Source organism: Aphelocoma coerulescens, chromosome 4, assembly GCF_041296385.1.
Source record: "Aphelocoma coerulescens isolate FSJ_1873_10779 chromosome 4, UR_Acoe_1.0, whole genome shotgun sequence".
NCBI classification, from domain to species: domain Eukaryota; kingdom Metazoa; phylum Chordata; class Aves; order Passeriformes; family Corvidae; genus Aphelocoma; species Aphelocoma coerulescens.
This window is the reverse complement of record NC_091017.1, coordinates 25,414,191-25,441,949: the sequence shown is the minus strand read 5'-3', so window position 1 is coordinate 25,441,949 and position 27,759 is coordinate 25,414,191. Positions and strand designations below refer to the sequence as shown.

The following is a 27,759-nucleotide window of genomic DNA, read 5'->3' as shown; positions in this document are numbered from 1 at the left end:
AGCAAAGACACAGCTAGCTAGGTGAAAAAAGTAGCTTTTCTCATTATTTTTATCTAATAAGTTTTGTTCTCAAGCCTGATGTGCCCTCTCATGTTGGAAGAACTGGTGTAGATGCTGACTAAGCTTTCCACTCATTTAAAACTACTGCAGTAGTATGAACTCACTATAAGCAGTTATCCCGCTGTGATTTCCATTTACAGTCAGAAATGCGTAGCATCGTAAACTACCTGTATTAAAAATGTGCTAAATTTGGTTTGTGTCAATACAACAGCAAAGAGGTATCCAAGTGGCACATGTGTGGGTTTAAGGGTGAGTTCTAACTGCATGCATGTACCAGTGGGGCTTGCACTTGTGCAAGCAAACCTGGATATAATTGAAAATTCTACGTGTGGGTTTGGATTACAAGGAAAAAAAAAGTTATTTCTGTTAAAAGCAGCTGCAACTTTTATTTTATAGACCAAAAATGAAGCCCCCCCACCCCCAGCATCATACACACACACATAGAAAAGGCAAGACCATTGTAACCATTCAAGTGAAGGATATGGTGGGCAAACCTCCAGGGCAGGCATCTCCTCAGCACATCTCACTCAGCGCAGTGAACCCCACTCAAGTACTACAGTCTGTTTGTTAAAAATCCCTACACACACATGCATACGCTCGCACACACGCTCTCTGTGCATCGTGTCAGGTCACTTTACTGCATAATTAAAAATAAGAATAAAGGTAATGAAAACATCGCAGTGATACTCTTACAGCAACAGAGGTCTGAGGCACTCAGGGCAGAGAAGACATTTTCTGGTAAATTCGGGAGTAGACGAGTCCAGTACTATGAAGCACTAACCCCTTTCCCCCACCTAAATTCTGCAGGCCAAGGAGAGCCAAGGGTATGCAGCACTTCATGTTCTTGGGTCTGTGGCAACAAATTCACCAGACATCTTGTAAGAAGTGTATTTTATGCCCATGATTGTATGATTTAATGTCTGTGTTGGTTTAAGTTTTTCTTGTGTTACAGTGGTGTAAGACGAAGTCTACAATGGGGTCTGAAAATTTTTTCATTACAATTCAGAAGAAAAAATAAATTCCCTCAGCAGAGACACCAAAGATGATGGAAGGGAAATGGGCATGGAAAAAGAAAGGATAGAGAGAAGGGAGGCTTAATCAATCCACACTCCTTATCATAACAGTTTCCAGCTCGCCATGACCCATTAACAGAATATAAAGGGGTATATATACCAACATTGCCCACTCTATACCCTGTCTGAGGAAAAAAATACCAGTTTTCATAGCTGCCCCACTAAGACTTTCCAAAAGCCTGAAAATCACACAACTGAGGGGGGAAAAAAATTACCCGTTTAAAAATTACTAAAAGAAAATGAATACAGCACTGAACATGTTTCATTTTCACATACTCAGACCTGTTTTGAGATACTTCACTGTAAGTCTTGCAAATCCAATCCCCCACAGCTACTGTGGATGTACTTTTCAAAAATGCCCCACAGTTAACACACATAGGGATCCCATGAATCACGGGATCTTTTTGGTTCTTGTTTAATTCCTTTACCTAGGCAAGTCTGATACATCAGCTTCACCATGCTTTTGGAGCAGGAGGCTGCCTGCAAGTACTGCTTCGCCAAGAAGCAGCTTATTCCAGGGAGCTGCATAGAACACAGACTTTGTTAATTTCCCATACTATCAAATCTCCAGTAAGAGAAACAAGTCCTGCCATTAACGCAGTGTGCCACCCACAGTGGCAATCAGCACAGATGCCACCAGCAGAGAGATGGGGGCAGAATGAAAGGTAGCCTGCTCTTGTAAGTGCGTGTCTTTCTCCCTTCTGCCCCCTTCTCAACTGATAAACAAACAAGGCCCAGAACAGTATCTGCAGAGGCAGGAGCAAGTCTTTGGAATAAGAAATGCTTAAAATCTCAGGTGCCACTCACAAACCAAGAGTGACAGGGCACACTGATATGGTGAAAAAAACCTGGATCCCAAAATATCAAGTCCCAGTGGGAAAGCTTACCCACGCTTTTCTAGCTAATATCATGGCAGCAACAAAAGCAACTGTGGGTCTAATTGGAAGAAAGGTGCTAAAGAGATAATTGAAGAAAAAAGGAAAGTACAGCGTGAGTGTTGTAGGTAGGAGGAAAGAAGGAAATTCTTTAAATTCTTCTCTGCATTTGCAGACATTGGGTCAGGTTCTTTGAGATATTCCTCTTATCTACAATCACTGAGAACAAAGTAAATGGTGAAATCTTTCTATTCTGTACTCTTAAAAAAATGCATAGTACAGGGGCAAAAAAAAAAATATTTATCGTTGTGATGCACCTCTCAGTGTGGACTAAGACTGGGTCATGAAGTGGGGGCGAATGCTGTCCAGGCGCCGGGTGAGGATCTCGCAGCCCGTGTCCGTGACCAGCAGCGTGTGTTCAAACTGCGCCGAGCGCTTCCCGTCCCTCGTCACCGCAGTCCAGCCATCGGGCCAGGTCTCGTCCTGCCAACCACCTGAAAACAGAAAGCATCACTTCTTGCCAGTTTTTAAAGTAACAGACATCACTCCCCCAAAGAGAAATGAAAAAAATCTATCAGCTCTATAGGAGAGAATGAGCATCCTGTTCCATCACTACTTAAGAGCAAACAAGAGTAACCATTTTACTCTACTGCTAAATTGCTCACCTTCACAGATCATTGGTTCAATAGTAAATACATGACCTGGCTTCATGACTCCAACTGCCTTGTTTTCTGCAATAAAATAAACATTCAGCTTAGAAAAAAAGAATACCATCTTAGTAAATGAATGAATCGTTGTCCTAGCAGAATACAACAGAAACATTAGTAAAGTCAGAAAAGCCCTTCTAAAATGATCTGTTCACTTGTCCATTTGTAGTTCTACATTGAGATTTCCCTTAGTTCTTTCCTTCTCCCCATCCTCCAACACTGTAATACCTACTCAAGCAGCTTAAAATTAATTGCTTGCTTTCTCTCCAACAACTGGAATTTCAACTCTAGTTCTATAAAAGCACTGAACAAATATAATACAGAAATTTCTGCATACTTCTATAATGAAAAACATCATTAAAAAAACAACACAAGTAAGAAGCACTTAAGATATTCAGACAAGGCTTGAAACCTCATTTGTTTGCAGTGAGCCATTAGCTCCAATAAACTGTCAAAATGTGACAGTGGTTAAGTAATCCCATGATTCCATTTATGAAAGACACACTGCCCCCTTATTACTCTGAGTATTCAGGTCATAGTAGTGTCAGACTGATAATGCTGTGTTCATTAGCTAACATAAAACAGCAGAGCATTTCAAGGCATCCAGGACAATAACACAGGAACTTTCTGATTTTAAATGCACCAGAAATGTTTACGTGGGGGCACATGAACTGATGGACACCACGACTCCAGGACTCCAGTTTGACTGGAGAAAGGTTTCAGCCCATTTCTGCTGCCCTGTTTACCTGGAAGGACAGCGCAGCTCAGATGTGACTGAGCCTGAGTGCTGGAACAAACTCCAGGACTGCACAGGAACCATTAGCTCCCAGCTATTTTGCTGCTGTAGACAATTTGCATTCATTTTTACATTCCCCCATCTAAATCTAATTGTGCAAATTCCTCACACTGGCTAAACAACCTAGACGCTTCAAAAATCTCAGACATCAAGCTGCCACAACAGCAACAGAACATTTTTCTTAGAAAATGAGCTTTTTGCTTTTTAAACTCCTTTCATAGTAAGCTAGAAATAAGCAGCAGCATTCTTTTTTTCTCCAATAGGCTTTAAGTCCCTCTGATCTTTCCACTTTGCTTTTGCTGGGAGTCTGTATTTAAAAATACCAGAATAAACACCCAGCATCTTTCTTTCTAGCAACAGACATATTTGCTCAATTAAAAAAAAAAATTTCAAACTTCCAAACAGCCAGGAGAGATAGAAGTTTCCTTTGTCTAGGATTGGATTTTAATTAGTACAAAATGCTCTTCACCTCCAAAGAATCTGTATTTTCTTCATTTTACACAACAAAAACTACATATCAGGAATTGATATCCTTCTACCCTCCAATTAACAGATTTTCTCTGTTGCCAGAAAAAAAACAACTTAGGGAAATGATGACATGGAAAGTCAGGAATCACTAGATTATAATCTATAACCACAACATGTGTTAAGGCCCATTAGGAGATGGGAAGATGGAGGCATCTGGCAGGTCTGAGGAAATAAGTGCCCTATCAGGGAAGCTTTACAGCTGAAGTGGGTGTGAACTGTTCATCACTGCTTTGTGATATTTACTCTGCCCTTTGTTGTCCACTGGCACTTAACCTTCCGTCCTTTGCCTCTGTGGATGCTGTTTCTGAGTCTTGACGGGAAAACTGTTATGGGGCCATGGACATTTCCAAAAGCTACCACTCCTGGGGGAATGCTCATTCCTCCTCTGCCACACATTAGGATGAAGTTTCCAGAAATACCAAATCACAACACTCAAATGAAAAAAAGGGCAAGAAAGAGGATCCAGATTCAAGCACAACACCCATCTATACCATTCAGAGAGCTTTTTATTTACATCTGTAAATGGCAGTAAAGTTTTGCTTAGAACTTCTAAGAAGAGAAACGTTTGCCCATTCACGTCAGACAAGAATGTCTAAGGAAATTCAGGCACGAACTTTGAGCACTTACCCAGTACTGATGAGGGCTAACACTAACCATTAGTGGAGGCAGAGATAGCACAGGCACAGGTTCATAAAGTATGCTACAGGTCCAGAGTTAAAAAAACCATTATTTCCCAAGTGCCAAAATGCTAACTTGATGGCTTCAAGTAAATTGGGTGCATTCACTGCAAACCACTTCTTGTCTACAGGACAGCACAAAGGGAACGAATACTCACTGGCATAATGTGGCACGTTAGGAGCCGTATGGAAAAGTTTATGGATTCCATGCCCACAGTAGCTCCGAACCACTGAAAATCCATTTGCTTGAGCGTGTTTCTGAATTATGTTCCCCAGTTCTCTGTACCGAACACCAGGTTTTACTGCAAAATTAAAGAGATACAAATGGAAATTTAAGAGAGTTTTCTCTCAACACAACTAACCATCAAACATCATCTCTGTAGCACTCATGGCTTGTGTGTCCATCTGTTCCAGCATGCCACCTCCTATGATCGCTTAATCCACTAAGTGTATGAGTGAGTGCAATAAGATAAGAGAGGGAGGAAACTGTCTCATATTAAAAAAAACCCAAGAGAGACAGAAGAAAACTCCTCTTCCACAAGAATACTACTTTCTTCCTTTCATGGATATAAGTGCTCATATTAGAAGGATGTCGAAGTTTGAAATTAAAAATTAAGGACTTTCAAAGTACTTGGTAAGCTCTCACACCCTGAGCTGCAGTGTTTCTTGCAATGAATGTATGAACTGTATTTTAATATATACTTACCCCTCTACTGTGTGGCAAATGCACACAAAGGACCAATATTAAAAAAAATAAGTAAAGGGAAAATGGGTATCTCTACTCTTAGACAAGATTCTCACTGACAACACTACAGCAAATAAGAATGTTCATAATTCAGGTTTAACTTTTTTGACAATCCCTTTAGGAAGCCTTATGCGTCAAAGTGTTTGAAACACATGAAAATGGTGTGAGAAATTCACTTTGAGCACTTGGACAAGGGAGTAATAATGCCATAAAAGCAACAATGTTTCATCATTCAGCTAATGAAGATTCATACCAAAAACAACCTTGAGCCACTTAAAACAAAAAATCAAGCTTTTCCAAGACCATTTCCAACTCTCTGAATATATGCTGTTCCTTCAGGAGCCAATGTGTGGTTGTGTGGAGCCATCTTAAGCAGAGTTCACATAAAGCTAAAACTTTATGTGAATAAACCATTTAGTTCAATTCTCTGCTAATGTAAGCGACTACAACTGAAACCCCTAAGTTGAATTTACAGAAAATAACAAGAAATTTATATTACTGGAATCTACATGCTTTTCCAAAAAACAAAAAAAAAACCAAAACAAAACAAAACCAACCAAACAAACAAAAAAAAACCCACAAAAACCCAAAAAACCCCAAAGGACATGGTGGGGAAGAGATTAATCTGAGCTAAACAGCTGTGAAGTATGGGCCTGACAGCATATGTGACTCATTTCAATGCAGCAAGGAGCCCTCTGCTTCTCTCTCATACAGCTCCCCTAGCTAGAGCTCTGCTGGTCCAACACCAAGACACTAAGATAAACTAAAGAGGGGAGAGGTGACCCCCTTTTTAACAGCTGAGACACTTGCTGCCACAATTCCTACCCACATGCAAGGTCTAACACATTACAAAACACATTACAGCATCTAAGAAATTGGTAAAAAAGACTTACAGTGAGAATTTTAATCTTGTTGTAACAAACACAAAGAGAAATTTCTGTCACAGTTTATACATCCAAGCCAGGATACAAAGGGTAAGAGACAACACATGTAACGTTTGCAATAAAAAAGTACAGGACCAAAGATACACACTGTTCTGGTTTAGCTCTGAAAAACAAAGTGGTCATTTCAGAACAGTAATCCCACATAAACAGGTAACCTATATTCTTCACAGCTCAATCTGGCAGTATTTTCTTGATCACACAGTGGATACACGAGACATCATTCCTATGGATTTTTGTCTTTTCAGTTTGACTAGCTATCTCCAAATAATTAACCAAAGTTATGTTCATTTTAATTTCTTTTATTTACATTTACTTTTGGTTAAATGTAAGTTTAAAGCCTTACTATATAGCACCTTAAACTTCCATCTTTAGAGGCCATGAAGTGATTGAATTATAATGGGGATTTTAAGAAGCTGCAGGGTATAAAAGATACAGATGATACAAGTATTTCCAGGGACTTGGGAAATTCTTGTTTTGTTTTCTGAAGTTGAACATAACGCTCTCCAGCTACCCTTCTATCTCATTGTATGTCTCGATGCAGCTGCTCTGAGTGATAACTAAGCAACATAATTAAAGTTCTGTAGGTTGTGGAGGATATGGATCTGTCTTCTCTGGCACACTTCTACAGCAGAAAATCAAGATCTCATAACTAGCTTTATGAAATAACAACCAGGTTTGGCAGGGCTAAAGAGATACATTTAGGTGTTCATACAATGTTTTACCTTACCAGTTTTCTGTGTAACACCATACAAATTATAAAAGTAGGGTTTTCCAGAACATACTTTACTTGTTACATTCTCTTTATTACTCAGATCAAGTATGTCTTACTCATCAATGGTCAAAAAAAGGCTGTTTCCATGTCAATATCATCTGTGGATCAGCTCAGCATCAAATACATTTTCCTCATCAACCCACATTTAAAAAGAAGTTGCAGCCACCGTTCACAGAACTGAGCCATTTGAAGGATCACAGCATTACACAACACCCATCATCTGCTGGTGACAACACACCAGTGCCTCTGTGGGCTGCAACAGAAGCCACTCTGAGCAGTGGCCAATCTGAGCAAACATGTTTGAGAAGCAAAACCTTCGTGCTTCAGGCATGTTTTACCTGCATCGATGGCTTGCATTAGGCACTCATAAGTTGTTTGGACAAGCCTCCTGGCACCCTCATCCACTTCTCCAACATAAAATGTCTCATTCAGATCTCCGTGGTAGCCATTGCGATACACAGTGATATCCACTGCAAACAACATCAGACATGGAAAATTAGCACTCTGTTCATCACTTCTTGCCTCTGATTTGTGAAAGAACAAACACATAGAAATGGGGTATTCTAATTGTGAAGTGATTACTTCACAAGAATTCCATATGAAAACTCTTCCATCAGAACCAATTCTTTCATGCTTATCCTGTAGGTTCTATAAAATTAATTAATAAGGTAGTGTTTCACTGGTCAACAGTTTGATTTAATGAAATGAAAGGGGGAGGGGGAGAAAAAAAATCTCCCAGCAATGCAACACACACAGCAAGCTAGCATTGGTTTTCTAGGTATTTATAAAAACTGGAAAGAGAAGCTCTTTGCTCCATGGTGATTTACCTGATTAAAGTACTTCCTTAGAATTAATTCCAGCACTAATAGGGGGAAATTAAATTTAAAAAGGTATGTAATCATGGTTTTGCATCTCAAGTTGTTTTGCTGTGGTAGCATGGGTACTTTTGTTTCTAAGTCTTTGTCAGTCATCTGGTAGGTCTAATAGCTGCTAGATCACCAAACCCACTAGAATAGTAATTGCACTGCTATTCATGAAGAAACACATACCCAAATCCACTCACAGGTAAACAGCCATGAAGGAAACTGTAATGAACAATAATACTTTAGGAGTATTGTACATGAGCTGCTGAGAGCGACCAATACAATCTTGATAGGAAAATGTGGGAAAACACACTTTGGTGTCAACAACTAGACATCACTTGCTAGTATCTTCTGGATGACATGTTCCTGTGATTCAAAAAACCTGTTTTGGACTTTGGCACGACTTCCAGCAGGCTAAAAAGTTTTAAATAAAGAAAAAGATGGACACTTCCTTTTAATTGTTCATTGGGTACATTCCCTCCAAGGTACCTTTTCTATCCCTTCTGGTAACCTGTTTTGGTCCTCCTTTTCAAGAGTCTTTTGAGCCACTACCTTATGAAAAGGAAGCCTAGGCTCTTTCTCATCAAAACAAAGCAGAAGGCTCCCAGATTGATCAAGTGCCGGAATGTGGACAAAGGCATGACTAAACCCTCCTACAGATGGTGTTCTCTAGGGCTGAGGTACAGCCTTGGCATGCAAATAGCAGAGAGGTAAGGCACCGTGTAGATGAAGCCACCCATTTTGATTAGAAGGCTGGAGCACCTCTTCAGTGAGAAAAGGCTGAGAGAATTCAGATTGTTCAGCCTGGAAAAGAAAAGGCTTCAGGGTGACTTAATTGTGGCTTTCCAGTACTTGAAGAAAGCCAATAAGAAAGGTGGAGAGAAACTTTTTACAAGAGCATGTAGGGACACGACAAGGACGAACGGATTCAAACTGAAAGAGAATAGGTTTAGATTAGATACTAGACAAAAATTCTTTACCATGACAGTAGTGAGGCACTGGAACAAGTTGCCCAGAGAAATTGTGGAATGCCCCATCCCTGGAAATGTTCAAGGCCAGGCTGGATGGGGCTTTGAGCAACCTGGTGTATACTGAAAGTGTCCCCGCACACAGCCCAAGGGTTGAAGCCAAATGATCTTTAAGGTGCATTTCAACACCAACCATCTATGGTTTCATGATTCTTTGAGCTGGGCTTCTTAGCTTGGACTCCAGCAATGCCAGAAAAGTAGGCAATAATACGGAGCTGTGTGAAAGCATCATCTTTGAAAATAAAAAAAGATAAAGGAGCTTTGGCATACATGGCATACATGAGCTCTGCAAGCTCAGAGCTATCAGCCAGACCACAGCTCACCTAGACTGGGGCAGCAACCATGACACTCATTCTGAAAAGGCCGGTACCCACAGCACAGAGGTGTAGACTTAGTAGCTATTATTACATGCTAATATGTATCAAACATCTGATAATCTAAAAAGATTACAACCTGCTTCTAGAGGCAGGTGAAATCTTAGGATACGCTGTCTATTTACTTACAGATAAGAGAAAAGCAAACCAATGCAATAAACAAAGGTGCAAACATTTGTACAAAAAAAAGCATCATTAATTTTTACTGCCAAAACCAAGAAGAAATGAAAGTGAAAACAAAAAATGGTCATTTATAATTTATAAAATTTTTATCATAAATATAAAATCTATAAAAGTATCCCTCACCACCCAAGAAGATCTAAGTACCTTGAGTACCAAGAACAAAAAGCAGCTGGTATTGTTAGGCTGCGAGATGCTCAAAAAAAGGTAACAGGCACCTAACACAATGCCTCCCCATCAGGACCCTTTACAGTCATCATAATCATCATGAGCACAGCAAAACTGTAAGGATCTAGAGCCATCTAATCAAGAATTCACACAGAACTAATCCAGTTGAATAATTCAATATACATTTAATTCACTATATACACATAGTCTGGAACAACTGGAATCTAGCCCACAAGTGGAATACCCAGGCACTATACTAATGCACAGATCAGGGTAGAAGAATTATAAAGCTCTTAAAGTGGACTGACCTTTTGAAATTATTTTATTAAATAAACTCATGAATTTAAGCATGTAAAGAGCAGAGGTAAATGAGAACAAACTAATTGGCAAATGAGAACAAAAGCCCCTCTTAAGAAGCTATTCCAGTCATGTTGCCTGCTTGTGAAACCTTACCTTACTGCATGGTTTAAGTGCACAGAAGGTAGAAATGTTGAAGGTTAATTTTCACAGCACCTACCATTAACAATATCTCCCTCCTGCAATGGCCTCCTGTCAGGAATTCCATGACAGATCACTTCATTCACTGACGTACAGCACGACTTGGGGAAATTATAATAATTCAAAGGGGAAGGATAGCAATTCCTTGCAATACAAGCCTAAAATAGAGAAGATAATTAAGTTTTGTACAAAGGAAAAACACCACAAAAAACATGTGCAACAGTTTTACAGTAAGAATGATAGGCTGAAAAGCAGTGACTCTTGAGAATAAGATTCTTCAAGCATTTCTTGGCAGTTTTTGTTATGCCTTGCATTTCTTACCAGGAAGAATACTCTAATTTTGTTTCTACTCATTTTTATGTTTGACTGCAAATGCTGAGATATTCAGGTTTGAAACAACGGCACTATTTATTCAGTTTTAAAAAGTAATTTTCAGTAACTGCTTTTATGCACCCAGTTTAAGATTTTTGCAAGACACAGAAGCTAAACAAAATAATATTTAGCACCACTCTTCCCCCCAGCTTTAAAACCTTGAGCTGCTTCCCTTGCACTGTAATAACTTTAGTATTTTTGCAAAACTGACACATTTTATATATACTTATACATACATACATACACACTTTGTGACATACTGAGCAAAGTACAGAGATTGCAAAAATATTGGGTCAACTTTTTTTTTTTTTTTTAATAATACTGTTTTTAAAACCACAAAATACCAATTAGGGATATCAGTTAGTAGAAACAACCTGCCAAGCCAAAGTTTCCATAAACTGCTCAGGAGAGGTAACTCCATTTTACCTACTAGTTGTTCATATTAGACAATATGCCTAAGCAAGTAGTTTTGTGTTTAATGCAGCTCAACAGAAGTCTCCAACCTAACAAAAGCAGACAATCTTGGCTCAACAGCTGTAGATAAAGATAAGAAGAACCAGAAAGCTCTCTAACAAACTTAACTACACCAAAATTATTGCATTTCCCACAATGCACAGAAGTAGCCTCAATTACCAGCTTACATGATTCATAGAGAAGACAGCCAATTAAAAAATTACACAATTCAAATAACTGTGAAAAGTTAAGCCAGGAAAATTCTTGAACATATTTTTCCAAACACTTCACTGGACCGTGACTTTATTTTGTCAGGCTGCATCAAACATCTTGTTTCAGTTCTCTCTGAGGCACCTCAGTTCTGATCTCCCAGTCATAAATAATTTAGCTTTCTCCTCTGTATGTCTTAACCACCAGCAGGGAGTACAAGAAGTCCATGGCCTACATATGGTGTTCTTTATATAATGGTATCCGTGGAGCAAAAAGGGTTTAGAAGAAAGAAAATAACATGATGTTAACTGAGAAAGCAAGTGAAGAAACTCAGAAGAAATCTGAAGCCAGAAATATGAAGCAGCTGATACAGAGAGAAGCCCAGGAATTCCTAACTCACTTTGACCATACCATTGCACTGTAGCACATTTCTGCCATCTGCACCACTCACAGCCTCAAACTGGGAAACAGTTCAAAATAAAGAAATGAATTCATGCAACAAAGTAAACCACACAGTAATCATTTAAAAACAAAGAGATAGAAGAAAACACTTATAAACCCCAGAATGATAATAAAATAATCTTACTAAATGGACAGCATGATCAATTTCTTCAGTAGTTACTCCTGGTTTCACCATCATGGCAGCAACATCCAATACTTCCCTAGCAAGCTGCAAATGAAACAATTTTAAATTTAAAACAGATTTTAAATTGATCTATTGACCTAATTTAAGTTGATTTAAAATAGGCCAGGACTACCCTGTGCAAGATTAGTAGCCCACTTTTGACATCTACACTGAGATCCCCAGGAAAGCTGTGTGGAGCTGGGCTCTAGAAAGACTTCGAGATGTCTCCAGGTCATGTACTAAGCCACGTCTGTGAGAGCTGAAAACACCCCAGTTAAAGCTTGGACCACATCTTCCTTGAATGCCATAATCTTAAATCAGACTACCTAAATACACTTGGGAATTTGACTTTATGCACAAGGAAGTGATTACAACTGAACAGCTCTTTTTCAAAAATTGTTAGTAATGGGGTTTTGTTTTGCTTTTAGTTTTTACCTAGCACCAGCCCCAGGAAAGGAAAAAGTTCTGTTCTCATTTATGCACTATAAAACATATTCTTCACAGTAACAACATCTAAGGCACAGATTGTCTTACTAGTAATAACAAAGCCAGGAAACAGATGAAAGTCATCTTTCTGCTTACAGAATACTTTACTGGGAATTGGGAGACACAAGAAGAGAAAAAACTAGAAAATATCAAGCCTCCCAAACTATTTTTCAGCACACTGAAGTGGTTTGAAAGTTTGTACTCTCAAATGTGCTGTGACAAAGTGGTAAAATCATTATAGATTTTTTTAAAGAATATAAAGGCACTCTGTAAGAAAAATCAAAACCCCCTTACCCTACACACTACTCGCATCCCTTCTATATCCTCAGACGACAGTATTTTTATTTGAGAGGTTCCTTTTAAAGCTTGTTCTGATTCAGACATTCCTGAAAAGAAAAAAGAGAGAGGATTGGAAAAAAAAAAAGGAAAAGAAAAAACCTCATGTTACATAGGGGGATGATTCCTACACATATCCAGTCCAGGAACTTACTTAGTTTACCACGGGCAATAGAAGTACAGACTTTCTCACCATAGCCTAAACTTAAGAAACCCACCAAGCCACAGTATTATCATCATTATCCAGACTACCTGGAATCCAGAAGCCTTCCACACTACCATAATGCCCCCATGTGCTCAGGAAGCCCTCTCATTTACTACATAAAACCATCATGTCCAGTTACTCAAAACACAGCCTTAAATATCGGGTTTACAAGGAAGTTATTTTATTCACAGAAAAGCATTTTCCAGCTGCTCTAAGAAAATAATTAGTAAAAATTACATTCTATAACAGTCATAAAGGGTTACATGAGCTTGGGAATATATCTGGTTATACTACTGCAATAATCACCTGATAAAAACATCTAAGTTCTTCCTACCAAATTCTGTGCAAGCTCAGCTTTATAGATGAGCAACCCCTTAAAATACAGTATTTCGTGTTGTTTAAGTACTTACACTCTTTAAAAAATAACTATGGAACAGCTTAAGATTAAAAAGTAATGCTAACAGACTTCATAGCAGCCTTCTGGGGAAATGCAAAGCACCAATACTGGTATAAAAAGGGGAAAATACCAAAACAATCCAGTAAGCAAGTAATTTTGAATGCATTCTCTCTCTGTCCAAAACCAGCTGCAACTCATTCATCAGTTTTCTTTTGGGGGTTGCATACTGCAAGGTTTTCTTGGTTTTGTTATAAAATAACACATTTTCAACAGGTACACTGATGCCACAGAGAATGGCTTAGCAGAATTCATCTGTGATAGCTGTTTATTATCAAATTAACAACAGAACTAGGACTTGTATGTTTGGGATTAAAAAAAACCAAAACCAAATTAACTAACTCTTAATTTCCTGTACACCTTTGAAAGACAACCCATTACAAACTTTGGGCTTCCAAAAAATACTTGCAACCATGATTTTTTAAAAATCAGTAAGTTACTGTGGGGAAGAAGTAAAGTGAGAACAGATAAAAGAGTTTCCCTTCTCCAGTATCTCCTTGATGCTTTAAAGACTTTTTCAATTTAAAGGAAAATTGAGAGCAAACATAACACTCATAACTGTGATTTGTTTCAAGTTACCTAGTGGGTGATCAGCATAATCTGGTCTCTGAATATAACTTGGCACAGGTCTTGTTGGCGTCTAAATAAATCAGAGGCAAAGCTGGTTAGGTTGCAAGAACACTTATTACAGTCACAAAAACAGTCACACAGCAAAATTAAATACAGTATGAAATATTTCATGTGAAATACAGCTAAGTCCACTTAGAAAAGGTTGCAAAGTCTGTAAACACTCCAAAGCAGTTCCAAGTTTCATTCTGAAACATTCTGCAGTTACTCTCTATAGCTATCATATTATACAACTTTTAATAGCCAATTGCACAGCTTTGTAAAAATCAAATTTTTATTGTCAAGTGAATCAAACTGGTTTTATAATGTATTATGCCTTACTGTAATGTTTTTTCTGTTGCTTTCCAGACTGCAAGTGCACTGGTTCTTCTCTTTAGCAAGACTGCTACTTCGAATCATCACCTTAGTCAAAATCTCTACTTTTGTTTGCATCAATCTCACAGCAGTCACAAGACAAAAAAGCCAATGTTCAGAGATAACACTGCTGAATTACTTGGCCAGTGTAATATCCCAAACACCTTTTTCTCCAACAACACTAACACACATGGGCTCAGGCTCTCTTAATCAGCTCCTTAATGAGCCTGTAACAGACGGAGAACACTACAGAGAGGATGCCACTGGGGCAGCTTTTCTAGCACAGGCCAATTAGAAAAGACAAATGTAGAGAAAATGCCATTATTGCTGTAAAAAAGCTTCAGCTTACTCCATGTACAAAGTTGTACCAATTTAAAAATACAGCTCTCTGTGTGTGCATATATATATATATACACACACAGCTATATGTCATGATCTTCTAAACCCACCTTTCACAACCAAAGTTCTTACTGACCTCTGTTGTTCTTCACCATTCCAGTGCTGGAGATTACTGTAACCGCTTGTTCTTTCAGCTGTTCACCAGTTCACTCACCAGCTTATTTTAAACCACTTACATAATATAATATAAAACCATTTATTTAAATTCCAAATTAATTCACCTGATCTTTTCAGAAACAGTCTGCTCCATAATTGGTGAGGACAGTAAACAGCTAGGAGACATCACCTGAACTAGCAGTAGCTTTTTTGCAGAATAAACGTGAAAATGTACATCCAAAAGGTATGAACTTAAGCCTGTTACTGATGCTCAAAGGCACTCCCTTAATTATAAATATACCAACAGATAGAACAAGTTAAATCAAAATGAACCACAAGGACAGCCATGCACATCCTTCCCATCAGGTTCAGATTAAGCAACTCTCCTCTCTTAGCTAAAACGTGGGAGTTCATCAGGTCAGGAGTGATCCATTAGTTGCTATAGAACATAGCTGTGCTGGAGTAGAGTAGCACCTCTTGCTTACCAGTGGATAGTGTGGCCTGAGTTTCCCAGTGTATCGATAACCAGACCAGGGATTCGTGTTAACATCGCCTTCCAGGCTCCAGGAGGAAACCTCACGCTTAGCTTTTTCATCTTCTGAAAAGACAAGAAAAAGGGGGGGAAAAAAGTGGCAGCAACAAAATCTGTCCTACTAAGAATGAGAACTGTGGGGTCTAGAAAGTGACTTAGAAGTGCCTAAGTCTAGACCTGACTCTTTCTGGCATTTTAGATACTGATATATGAAAGTGTAAGTAGCAGTTATCATTTTGTATTGTCCATTCCAAATTCACATTCTTCCTACCCTATTCAATAGCCAACTGGGGAATGTCAGGACTGAATGCACAAAGGAAGTGTAGTGATTAAGTTGTTCTTCATTTGTAGTTTTATAACATAGTGCTTGTTTTCATTCCTGGGAAAAAGCTTATTTCTACAAAGGCACTCACTATCCCTTCAATTAACACCCTTGCACTGCAGATGAACGCTCCTTTCTTGTGACATCCCTTAGCAGCCAGTGACCGAAATGACCTGAGGTGGGAAGAAGGCCATCCAAAGGAGGAAGGGAAGCCATCCAACTGCCAGGCTCAATACACAGAGCCTGCTACCCCTCCAGAGCTGATGAAGAGCATGCAGGTCCTGCCACTCCTGAAGTTCAGGACAAGCAGTGCTCACACCTTACAAGATGGTGTCAAACTGCTGGAGCATCCCAGCTCTCTGAATCTTGTGAAATTCAAGTCTGATGTGGTCCAATGACTGACTTCATTCACAAATAACACATTCCTACGAGGGCAGATCAAAGGTGCTTACAAAGGATTGAAACAAGCAGACCCTGAGCAATACCAAAAGGAGAAGTACTTACTCAGAAAGAGAAGACAAGGGTTAAGAAAGAGCATGGTAACATTAATCTTTAACTCATAACAGGATAACTTGTTTGTTTTCTCTTTTTATATCTCAAAAGGATGAAGATGTACGTCTGCCATTGCAAGCCCTAATGTGAATTCCTCAGAGCCTCTGTGGCTGACATCTGAGCCATCTGCTCAAAGGACATTCAGTTCAGATGAAACTGAGAAATAACAATTTAAAAGTCCAAAGCTTTTCATATCCACACAAATTAATAGGATACAGAATGCAAGAACTCTAAGATCTCTACACTGGAAAGGCAGAAAGAAGGAAAACATTTGTAATTGTCTGTACTGCTCCAACCTATTTACCACTCAGCATTTATCATGGAAAAAGAAGCTTTACTGAGTTTTAGGAAAGAGGTAAAGTATTTGAGGATGTGAATTTCTGCCATATCACTTTTTAATCCTACCTCCTTTTTCAGCAGGGCTTAAAGAAGATAGGCAGGGTGATGGGAGGGGGGAGGCAAGGGGGCAGAACTGAGGTCTGCCCTCTCTTTGGTTCTAAACCCATGGGTTATGTTCACTACTCAGATAAGGCAGAACCTACCAATCTCTTAGTATTTCTGTGCCAGAGCTACCAGCTGTCCCTAAGGCACACAGATACTACCTTGAACTGAACTCAGCAAAATCCTAGCTGTGATACATCCTCTATCAATGGCTGCACCATGCACACGAGCATTCTCCCTTTTTCTCCAAAAATGTACACAACAGCTGCACTCTGACTCACTTGTGTTCCAGCAAGTGTCTAATCACAAAGACTTTGCAAGAACCTTTCCCACTGTACTGCCTTTTACTGTATTAGACATCAGAATGTTATAAAGGAACATTGCCTTACAATAGTGATTTATTATTTTTCTTGCCTTTTATTCCAGCACCCCTCTTTCTGTGTTCATATACCTGAACACAGAACAGGTATATATTCTATACATGAAGAACATGTGTAGAACATACACCTGTAGCTCAAGCAATAATTCATGCAAATAGAAAAAAGAACAGAGACTTCTGTGTACCTCTGCCTCTGAAATTTTATGCAGCACTTTAGATTGTAGGGAACTGGACAAAATTTCAGACATGCATCATTCAGTGTCAGGTATCTTGGAAAAAAAACCCAATACCATTCTTAGGCAGAGAAGCACAGAGCAGCTGAAGTTGGAAAGGACCCCTAGAGGTCATCTGGTCCAATCCTCAGCTCAAGCAGGGCCACCTAGAACTCACTGCACGGCACAACACCAAAGCAATATTAAAATGCATTTAAAAAAAAAATGTACTTACTTGCTTTCTTGTGTAGTAACTTGTGAGTGGCCCAGCTTCCCTTAAAGCATTCCTAGAATTGCAAACAAAATGTATAAATATATGTTTTAAGCAGCATTTACATGGACAGATACACCAACTTGACAAAATAGAGAAGGAAATGTATTTTAAAAGAAAACTAGAAGACTGCTTTTATTAACCCTTGTAGCAATACACAGTAAATGCTACTGTAACTGCTAGTCTTAGCAGTAGAAAATACTACATTCAAAAGTTCTGAACCAGAATAGGCAGAAAGCACAGCCAAACAGACAACACCCATGACAGTGAAATACACTGATATAATCCTACATATTAAATATCGACCCCTTATCATTTTAATGGATAACTAAACACCATGGTGGCTGCAGGTTGGCTGGAACACTGAGTCGATCTCAGTACCTGATCTCACAGTGCTGCAGTGAGCAGCAAGGTCCTCCCTTGACTCCTACAAGAAGCCATCTCCACCTGCTAATTGCATCCCTTCTGCCTCCTGCTCCAGCACAGCAAAGCAACAGAGGCCAATTAGCGCAACCACAAGGGAGCTAATGAAGTAGACTAAAGGGGGAAAATGAGGGCTACTGCATGAAAATAGGAAATGGAAAAAGAATATTGAGAAAGTTGAAATGGAAATCAGGAAAAAAATTACTATGGAGGAGTTTGGTCTTTTCTTCCCAAGCACAAATAGAGCAGTTCATGCAAGGAACAAAGAATAAGCAAAGGGCCAAATGGAAATGGCTAGCAGCTGGAGAATAAAGAAATACTAAGATGAAGAAAAGACATGAAAGAAAAGAGATTTAAGTAGAAAGGCTGCAGAAGGCAGCATTAAAGGTGATCCCTTAAGGTGCTAATGAGCAAATTATTTGGTTTTGTAGCAGAAATTCTAAATCAATGGCTGTGTGCACTCAAAATAACCATTAAGAAACCGCTAATTCCAATCATTGACAATTACAGCTGAATTTCTGAAGAAAGAGGAAGGAAGCAAACTGTTTTTCTTTTTAAGGAAAAACAATACTAATGCTGAATCATCATTGTAAAACTACCATCCAGAGCCAACAACTAATTCAACCTGAAGTACACAACACTCGACCAGTCCAAGGCAACAGATCTGCAAACTAAGCCCAGCTTGTAACATTCTCCCCTTGCTTCAGGGTCACTCTTGAGCGCTCCGAGATGTCTGCTCCTGTTGAGCCACTTTCTCCCTCTTCCCTCATTAGTCTTGCAAGCAGTAATTACCAAACTGCGCCCACAAACACACAGTGCAGTGGTAGACAAGTACACCTGTGTTCAAAAAGACCCTGCTGTGTGCTGTTCCCTCGTGACCAGAACCAGTTGCTTGTTGTGTTCTGCTACCCTACACACCAGGAGTGACTGCATTGCCAGGAGCTCTGAAACCAACACTTCCCATGACCCGAGAGAACATCACTTCCAGTGAGCAGCCCAAGGTTCTGCTGTCACACCTATATAACCCACTGCATACACAGACCTTTGGACTGCACTTTTCTCTGTTGGGGAGCTGGGAGAAAAGGAACAGGTTTTAACTCAGGCCTGCTATAGGGAAAAAAAAGAAAAAAATAAATCTAAACCCCCTATTTCAAGGACACTAGAAGCACCAGTATGGTTTTAATCCCCTTTCAAACACGAGCTCTTTGTTCTGAAGCAGAAGAAGAATTACACAACCAAGGACTTAGAGCAGCTACCAAGTCTGCAAACCTAGAATCCACTTATTTGAATGTAAAGGAGCATCTGGGGAAGACATACATCAGCTGTGGTAACTACTGACTGTAGTTCCTTCTCTGCTTTTTTAAGGGACATTCTCTAATGCCCTTACTTTGTCCTACACCAATAGCCTTTCCTCTTTGCTTGCCCATAACCAGAAAAACTGGACAAACACAGCACCAGGGATTGTACCATAACCTGATTGGCTCTATTTTGGCTTTTATTTCCTGCAGCTATGGACAATCTAAGATGATCCTGCATAAGGCTGCCACATGCTTGAGTTTTCCCAAACATGTTTCCCAGATTTTACTTGCCCTCTATCTCCAGAGGAGCAGCAACTCTGTGAGAACTCCTGGGGCACACCTCCAAAGCTGCTGTACACCGAGACAACCCAGACACGTGCCCCATGTGCACATCCATCAAGTGCAACAGACACACACAGCAAGTTTGAAGCATTTTTGTGAGCAGGGGCTGTTACAAGTGCAATGTACAATCAATGAATCTCTCTGCCTTGGTCTGACACTTTTGGAAGGCACTCAAAGGATATGCTGCACATCCACCTACAGCCAATCTATTTTGTGTAGGATCAGTCATATGCTTCCTGCAAGCACTGGACTTACCGGGTACATACAAATTATTTATATTCAACGACCTACTGCACAAGCCCCACACTGCACATGACTGCAGAGCTCTGCCTTGGCAATGCCCCATAAAAATATGGCAGCTGTCATCTCACAGGTTGAAGAATCACAGCTCTGGCAACAAAACTCTACCAAAGTACCACTGCACATTGCAAACACCCTCACCTTCTATACCACAGACTTCCTGACAAGCTATGGAAGAAACCAGCTCCTTCTCTCCATGTGGGCCACTTTCTGGAGAATTTTCTGGACAAATTATGCTTTTCACTGAGCCTTCTCCTGAGACATTTACTTCAATCTTGCTATTACCATTCCTGTCTCTTAACAATCTTCTGTGTTCCTATGCCCTACCCAGGTCAGGATAGAAAATTTTCAATAACTAAATACACAAAATCCAGGGAAAAAATATCCAGGGTGATTTTTAATATTAAAATGAAGAAAATAAAGACCTTTTTTCTTTCTGATACAGTGAAAAAAGGAACATGTAACACTACATGGCTGTATTTTAAAATATTAAATAACTTCAGGGGGAAGTACACAGGAACAAAATTAATTTAGCTTCAAGTTTCTTGGAAGACTTCCTGGATTTCATTTCAAACACTATATTATCCATTAGCATGCCTGATATCAATACCCCCACCCTTCTCACATAAAGCATTTTTCTTTTTATTGCATGTGCCTTTTACACAGCAATCAAGACAGACATGGAAACACTGAAGAGGACTGTACAAGCAGAGAGGTCAAATGTATGACAAAAAAGAAGGCAGAGGGGTAATCCTTGACTTGTTTATAGCAATCCTGGGTACAACTATTCTATCAGGAAGAAAAATATAAATGTGTTTGACAGAGGCTGTCAACATATTTAAACCTTTAACAACATTTCTGGCTTCAAGACATTCTTAAGCCAATCCCACTGATTTTGTATTTGGAGAGAAGTTCAATCCAGTGTTCACCAGAATATACCGAAAGGTAACCAAAGGCACAACCAGCATTATCATTTGGAAAGATTCCTGTTGGATCCCCTTGTGGAAGCTGTGTTATTTCTGAAAATGATTTTTACCTTAAGGACTCACCCAACAGCTATTTACTGGTTGAAATATTGACAGAATCGTGCAGCATAGCAGCATTTGTTTGATAGTATAGTGCATTTTCACTGTGAACACACTGATCACTACCAAATACCTTGAGCTTTTTTTTAAATCAACCACTGAAAGAACAAAACCCTTTAAAACAGTTATTGAAGTAATTGGGGGGGGGTGAAATGCTATGTTTATTGTCATCTTTACAGTAGCAACAGGAAGCTTCTTATTTGTTCGGTTCATGTATGCATATAACCTGATTAAGAGGTGGAAAAGTACAGCCAACTGCAAATATCAGAGGAGAAAAGGATGCTCAATCAAGATTTGGGTATCATTACACTGCAAACCTCTGTATAGCACAGACATAACAAACTAGATTTAAATCAGCTACCCAGAGATGAGGATGCCCCCATCCCTGGATGTGTTCACAGCCAGGCTGGATGGGGCTCTGAACAACCTGGTCTAGTGGAAGGTGTCCCTGCCTGTGGCAGGGGGTTGGAACTCGGTGATCTTTAAGGTCCCTTCCAAGCCAGGCCATTCTATGATATCCAAACCCAGGAAGCTATGCAGCCACCACAACACAGATTTCAAGGCATGCTCATAGACCATGTTTCTGAACTGCCTTTGCATGGGAGCAGCTCATTTCAAATTAGCTCTGGCAACATTTGTCAGCACTCCAGCTTGTGTCCAACTTCCACAGAATTACCTCCTCCATCCTCTAGGCTCATCATTTACAGCCACTGTGATCAACTTCCAAAAATACCTACTTTACAGAAAAAAAAAAAAAGATAGTTGGAATTAAGACTGTGAGGACAGACTGTCTGTCTCTTTGCATGTCATTATACCCTGAATTGTGATGGACAAACATCTAGGAAACAGTGCCAAGCAGCACACTGTATTTAAAAATATTCTGAGCAATCTTTTTAACAGAATTTACAAATGTCCTTTAGAATGTAAAACTGTCTGGGGCTTAACCTGAGATCATGTAGTTTTGCATAATGAGAATTCATTTTAACCAAATACCTTGAAGGTATGCAAAACAGAAGCAAAAAAAAAAAAAACCCTGAAGTACAGCATTTAGCTTAATACCAGGCTATCAGTGATACATATATACTAAATACAGTACAGATTAACTCACATTTTATCCATAAGTACAAGTATGTTGACATGTTAATACATTTGATGCTAAATTAAACAGTTGACTCTTTTCAGCATGCCGAAATCCTTCTAGGGCAGTACAAGCCCACAGAGACAGCCTCCGGCCTGAAAAACTCTCCACAAAATTCCCAAACTAGCCTAAGCAGCATACATGAATAGTCAGGTTTTCAGAAGAATCAAATATGTGTTTTCAGATTCAACTCCAAGAGAAGTACCTACATGCAGGGTTGATCAACTTTCTCCTTCACCTAAGGCCTGATCTTACTCTGAGACTTCCTGGGTCCCACATGACCGACTGAGCCCTTCCTTTGAGGAAGGGACTGCATTCTGCAGCTCTTCAGATTTACAGAAATATACAACTGATTTCTGAGAGTAGTGAAGGAACAACAGACCAGAGGAAATCCAACTGGACTATCCTTTCAGTACATGGAACACTAGTTCAGCAAGTCTGCCTATAGGAGTCTGAAGTTTTACTTTCAGAAAGTCAGGAGGGCTCAGCTTTTATACCTCACCAACAATAAGGCACTTACCTCAGACACAGGTATTCATGGTGATTCATAGGCAATTGAAAATGTCATCTTCCTGACGAAAGAAATCTGATTTTCTAGAAGATAGTATCAGCTGAGTGCCATTTATGCCTGAGGAAACCCCTGCGAGCTGCTGTTGGATCCAAGCAGCAGGTTTTAGCCTATTTCAGGCACAGCAAAGAATAGTGAACTGAGGACAAAACATGGCACTGATGTCCTACAGTCTGATGTGAGAGAGGACAAAGAATAGTTTCATCCAGGTCCATTGCTCCCTGCTCCCCACCCCCAACACACTGACGGTGAAAGGAAACAGCAAAGCAGGAGATGGAACAACAATCTTCTCTTCAGGTCCACAATTTTTCACAAATTATTGTGACCTTGAGCATCCACAGCTGTCAAGGGCCCAGGGTTGAGTGTCAGTGAAAATGTGCCTTCCAGAAAGGCGTAAATGGTATATAAACTCACTGAGAGAACAAAAGAGCATTTCTTTCTCGTCACTGGAATTTAACGAGTCATTCTCCACCTCAAATGTCAAGAGGTATGAAGAGATACTGGGAGGTACCCACCAGTGCAAGAGAGACACTGCCACCAACTGTACAGTTCAGAGAAACTGCTACCCCTTCAAACACCTAAAACACACATGGCAGTGTCACCATGCCACCCCAGTCCTCGCTTCTGACTCCAGAGCCAGACAACTTCATACACCTGGGGCTGACAACACAAGGCTACACAAAGCAGGAAGGGGCAACAGTTCTCCTTGAGTAAGTTATGACTACTGTTAGGATAAAAACCCACAGCCTCCAGCTCTCAGAGAAACAAATATGGCACAGGCCACTGACTTCAGAGTAAGAGAATGTTTTCAGAAAGTGTCTACAAGTAGGTATTTCTGAATTTGGCTGCAGAAATGGCCCTGCAACAGCATCTAGTCCACACTACAGAAAACCTACTCTGTTTTGTCCAAGACACTTTTATATAAGTAGTATGAAAGAGGAAGTTGTCATGAAAGCAACACAAAATCACTAATAAGAGATCCATTCACAATTAGAAGGCTCATGTAAAAATGGTAACTGGAGACCTCAAGAACAATCATTACTCTCCCCTTCTTTATCCTTCAGCCACTTGTAGAAGACGTAAAAGAAATGCAAATTGTCTATTTAAACACACACTCTTTAGGTACACTACACACAATGTACACACAAGTGACTGTATCTATAAGGCAGATTTCACAACAGCAAATTCATCTTAGCAAGAGGAACACTGCAGTTGAGATGTGATGCTGGACATCTGTGTTATTTCTGCATTCAGAAGACAGACTGCATTACTGTAGCTCACCGTAAGATGATAAACACATGCAACACTGCAGTAAGTCTCTACAGAAAAGAAAACAAGACAGTGAAAAAAGGTAGCTGGTAGTGACAGTACTTCATCTACCAGCCTAAAGTATTACTAAGGGTTAACAGCAGACAGAATCCCTCAGCAGAACAGTTCCTCTTGTTACACCTTGAAGTGACAGGAAAAGAAAACCACCCAGGGTTCAACACACCACCCCAAGAGCTCCTCTGCTGCTAAAAGCCATTTTCACCTTGTCTCCACTACCAGTTCAAAACCTCCCTGGCTCAGCCAGAACCCGGCCACATGGCCTCCTTTCCATCCATGACCCACAAGAACAACTATTACTCAGCAGTTGTACCCAGTTTCCAAGGTGCCCAACAGCCAGAGAGGAAACAGTGTTGGCTCAAAGAAATCTCAGAGAATGTCAAATTACTTCGGCATAAGCATTTTCAGGGCATGTTGTTGTGGCATACATTTTGATGCAGAAAGGGAGAAAAAAGTAAGTGACCAGAAGAACACCCTTCCTTCAGGAAAGGAGAGACACAAATGATAAATCCACCAAGGAAATCATTGTCTTGATGTGATCTACTTGAAAAGTTCACTTCAATTCTCTATGTACAGTCATGAAAAATAATTTGTAATCAATCTCCACACTACACTGAGATTCTCAGTCCTATACCTCCTGCACTATTTTTCCTTACCAGATGATATGTTAGTAATTTATAATCCAAACACATTGCTTCATATGGTTGCCTTCCTACAGCAGTTCACAATTATTTTATTCTTTATTCTTAGCAGTAGAAAAAATTAATTACTACAAATTTGGGGTTAGCTCTGATTGGTGTTTTGGCTGTATGAAAAAGTCATTGCAGGCTTCCAGGCAGATTAATTAACCAGGTGTCCATGTCCATACAGATGCTTTTACCTGTCAAGGAGATGCCAGATAGCTTGTGGCTCCCAATCCACCCTCAGCTCAAAGTAAGTGCCCACACACCTGGCTAACACCACTGCATTCCATACAGACAGGCTGACTTTATGGCTGGGCCAAACTGGGCCACAGTGGGCAAGCCTGCTCTTCAGCAGCACACTCCTGAAGTGTTTCATGACCCTGCAGTGCACAGCTAGCTAAACCAGCAAAAAACCCCCAATTAATGCAACTGCTTTTCCTCCATTAAAAGAAAACCCTGAAGAACTCAGAAGTGGCTCACCAAGGAATCAGGGACAGCTTAAGAGAAAGGTGCATCCTTGGAGGAAGGGAATAGCACCAAGCTAGCTACAACACAGGCTGTGCTGCGAGGTGGAACAACATCCTAGGTCCACTCATTAGCTTATCTAGGAGTTACTTATGCATGTAAGACCAGAATGGAAAGAAAACCACCAAAGAGAGAACTCCAGAAAAGTTTCACAGATGCTAACTAGTCCACTGCTCTCAGATGAAACTTGCTGGAAGTTCAGAGAAAATAGCAGTCCTTCACCTGTCACGTGCTTATTGGAACAGGCAGCCAGGTTGTCAGCAGCACCTCACCCACCCTTCTGATTGTGCTTGCCAGACACCAGGGCAGGACTGCAGCGAGTCTCTTCCACGGCACACACCAGGTGATGAGGAGAGCTGGAGCCTCGGGACAGTTCAATGCTGGGCCCCACAGAGGCTACTACCGGCGGCTAAGGGTCTGAACACGGGGATTGTTCTCTCAGTGCATGACACTTCTTTCATGTCTTTAAAACAGGCTGTCATTAATGTCCTTCTCTGTAACATGTTGCCCCAAAACCTCCAAAGCACTTTCAATGTGCTTACCTACATTCCTGACTGGGACAGTGAGGCACAACACGCCCCAGGTCACTCAGAAGTGAGATGACTGGGATTCCCAGTTCAGTATTTCATTTTCTAGACAGGACAGCTTTACAAGCGTGTAGTCAGTTATCCAGCAGCCTATTTTAACAAGCTAGGAAGTATTTCCAGTAATTTCCCTTTTACCTAACAGCAGCAGCAGGTATTTCAAAAGAATTAAACTTAATATATAGATAATAAGAATCTCTGCAACCTATATAGAATTAGCTGAGTTAGGGATGGGAAGGAGAGGAGTGAAGATGTAACTAGAACTCTTCACATTGGCCTGTTTGTTCTCTTAACAAATGGTTTTGTTGTCACCAACTAATATTTGTATATAACCAACGATGCATTTATGATGAGTTTTACATCAGACATGTCAAAACATGCAGTGAAACGCAGAGCAAATCCTAGAAGTTAACCACAAGCACCACGTGGGAACCAGAGATACAGAACTGTCAGAACAATTCTGAGTTGCAGTTGCTCTAATTTGGCATCGACTCCCAGCATAGGGCACAGAGACTTCAGGGGAAAGTACCAGAAACTGTGCAGTGGGTGTGTCACAAGCACGTGGGAAGTTTTCCCCTAGTCCTATGCAAACCGCAACTATCAGCTTATATCCCGGCCCAGAAAAGAATTCTTTCTATTAATAAGTTTATCTACCTGATGTGACTGAATTATTTTCTTATGTTTATCTACAAATGTTCAATGACTTTACTCTGAATTATAATTGTGACAAGGAACGTCAGTGTTAATCTCTGAACTACACACATACGTCCTCACTGATTTTGACAGAAATTACACATACAAAAAGTTCAAAGGATTAGGCTATATATTTTACCTCACATTTTAAAGTTAATTAAAAAAAAAACCCAAACAAAACAGAACAAAACCAAATCAAACCCCACAAACAAAAAACCCACTCAACACAGTTCTTTCTACTGAAGGACCAAACTCTATTGCCACTGTGGTAACAGGTGAGGATGGCCGAGGCCTACAGAACACGTTCAATTCTCTGATTTATACGTGGGAGCTGACTGCTCTATGACATGTGGCCTAACCTGAGCCTTCCTGTTTGGCACCCTCAGAGTAGAACATCAGAAGACATAGTGGGGAAAAAAAAAAGTTGTGAATAAAAAAAAAAAAAGAAAAAAAAAAAAAAGAAGAGTACCAAATAATTTTCACAGAAACTCATAACTTAAAGAAAATCTGTTTTCAGAGCAACAAGTCTCCCGGTGTCTATCAAAGCCGAGCAACTCCAGAGCTGACGCCGGCAGAGAAACGCACCCGCTGGAATTTGATGAGCACGTCTCACTTTGTCCCACTAAGCCTTTATTTTTAAGGGGAGCACACGGACCACCCATACCTTCAGGCAAAGGAACATCCGTGCACCCTCTCACGAACGCTCCGGCTGCGCTTTAGTGCCGCTGAGGTCCCGCATCGCCCGCGGCCACGAGGAAAATTGAGGCTCCCGCTCCGCCCGGGGCCGCCAGCCCGGCTCCCCCAGCTCCAACAGCCGAGGAACCGAGGGGGAACTTCGTGCGGGGCCCCTGCCCGGGGGCTGCTGCCGCGGGCTGGCCGGGAGCGGGCGGGCAGAGAGGCAGAGCCGGGCACGCCGGGCCGGGCCCGGGCGGCCGGGAGCCGGCGCGGGGAGCTGGATCCTGCGCCCGCCGCACGCCCGGAGCGCCAAGCGAGGAGCTGGGCCGCGGGGAACCTCACCTGGGAGCAGAAGTAGGAGCCCTGGATGCCCAGCTTGAGGCAGGTGGGGCACTGCAGCTTGGCCTCGCTGCTGCAGCCGGCGGTCTCGCAGACTCTGCGGGTCTCCACCGCCGCCGCCATGCTGCCGGGCGGCCACGGGGGAGGAGCCGCCGCCCGGAGCTGC

General features: G+C 40.7%; 1 protein-coding gene across 1 annotated transcript; it reads right to left on the bottom strand.

The window, feature by feature from the left end:
- Positions 1 to 417: 417 nt before the first annotated feature.
- On the bottom strand, positions 418 to 27,759 carry METAP1 (methionyl aminopeptidase 1). Its single transcript, XM_069013137.1, has 11 exons — positions 27,597 to 27,759; positions 17,579 to 17,630; positions 15,391 to 15,503; positions 14,009 to 14,069; positions 12,729 to 12,820; positions 11,910 to 11,993; positions 10,308 to 10,446; positions 7,516 to 7,647; positions 4,875 to 5,018; positions 2,674 to 2,739; positions 418 to 2,502 (listed from the first exon to the last, which is right to left on the bottom strand). The coding sequence occupies exons 1-11, from the start codon at positions 27,714 to 27,716 to the stop codon at positions 2,339 to 2,341; spliced, it is 1,167 nt and encodes a 388-aa protein (XP_068869238.1). The 5' UTR covers positions 27,717 to 27,759; the 3' UTR covers positions 418 to 2,338.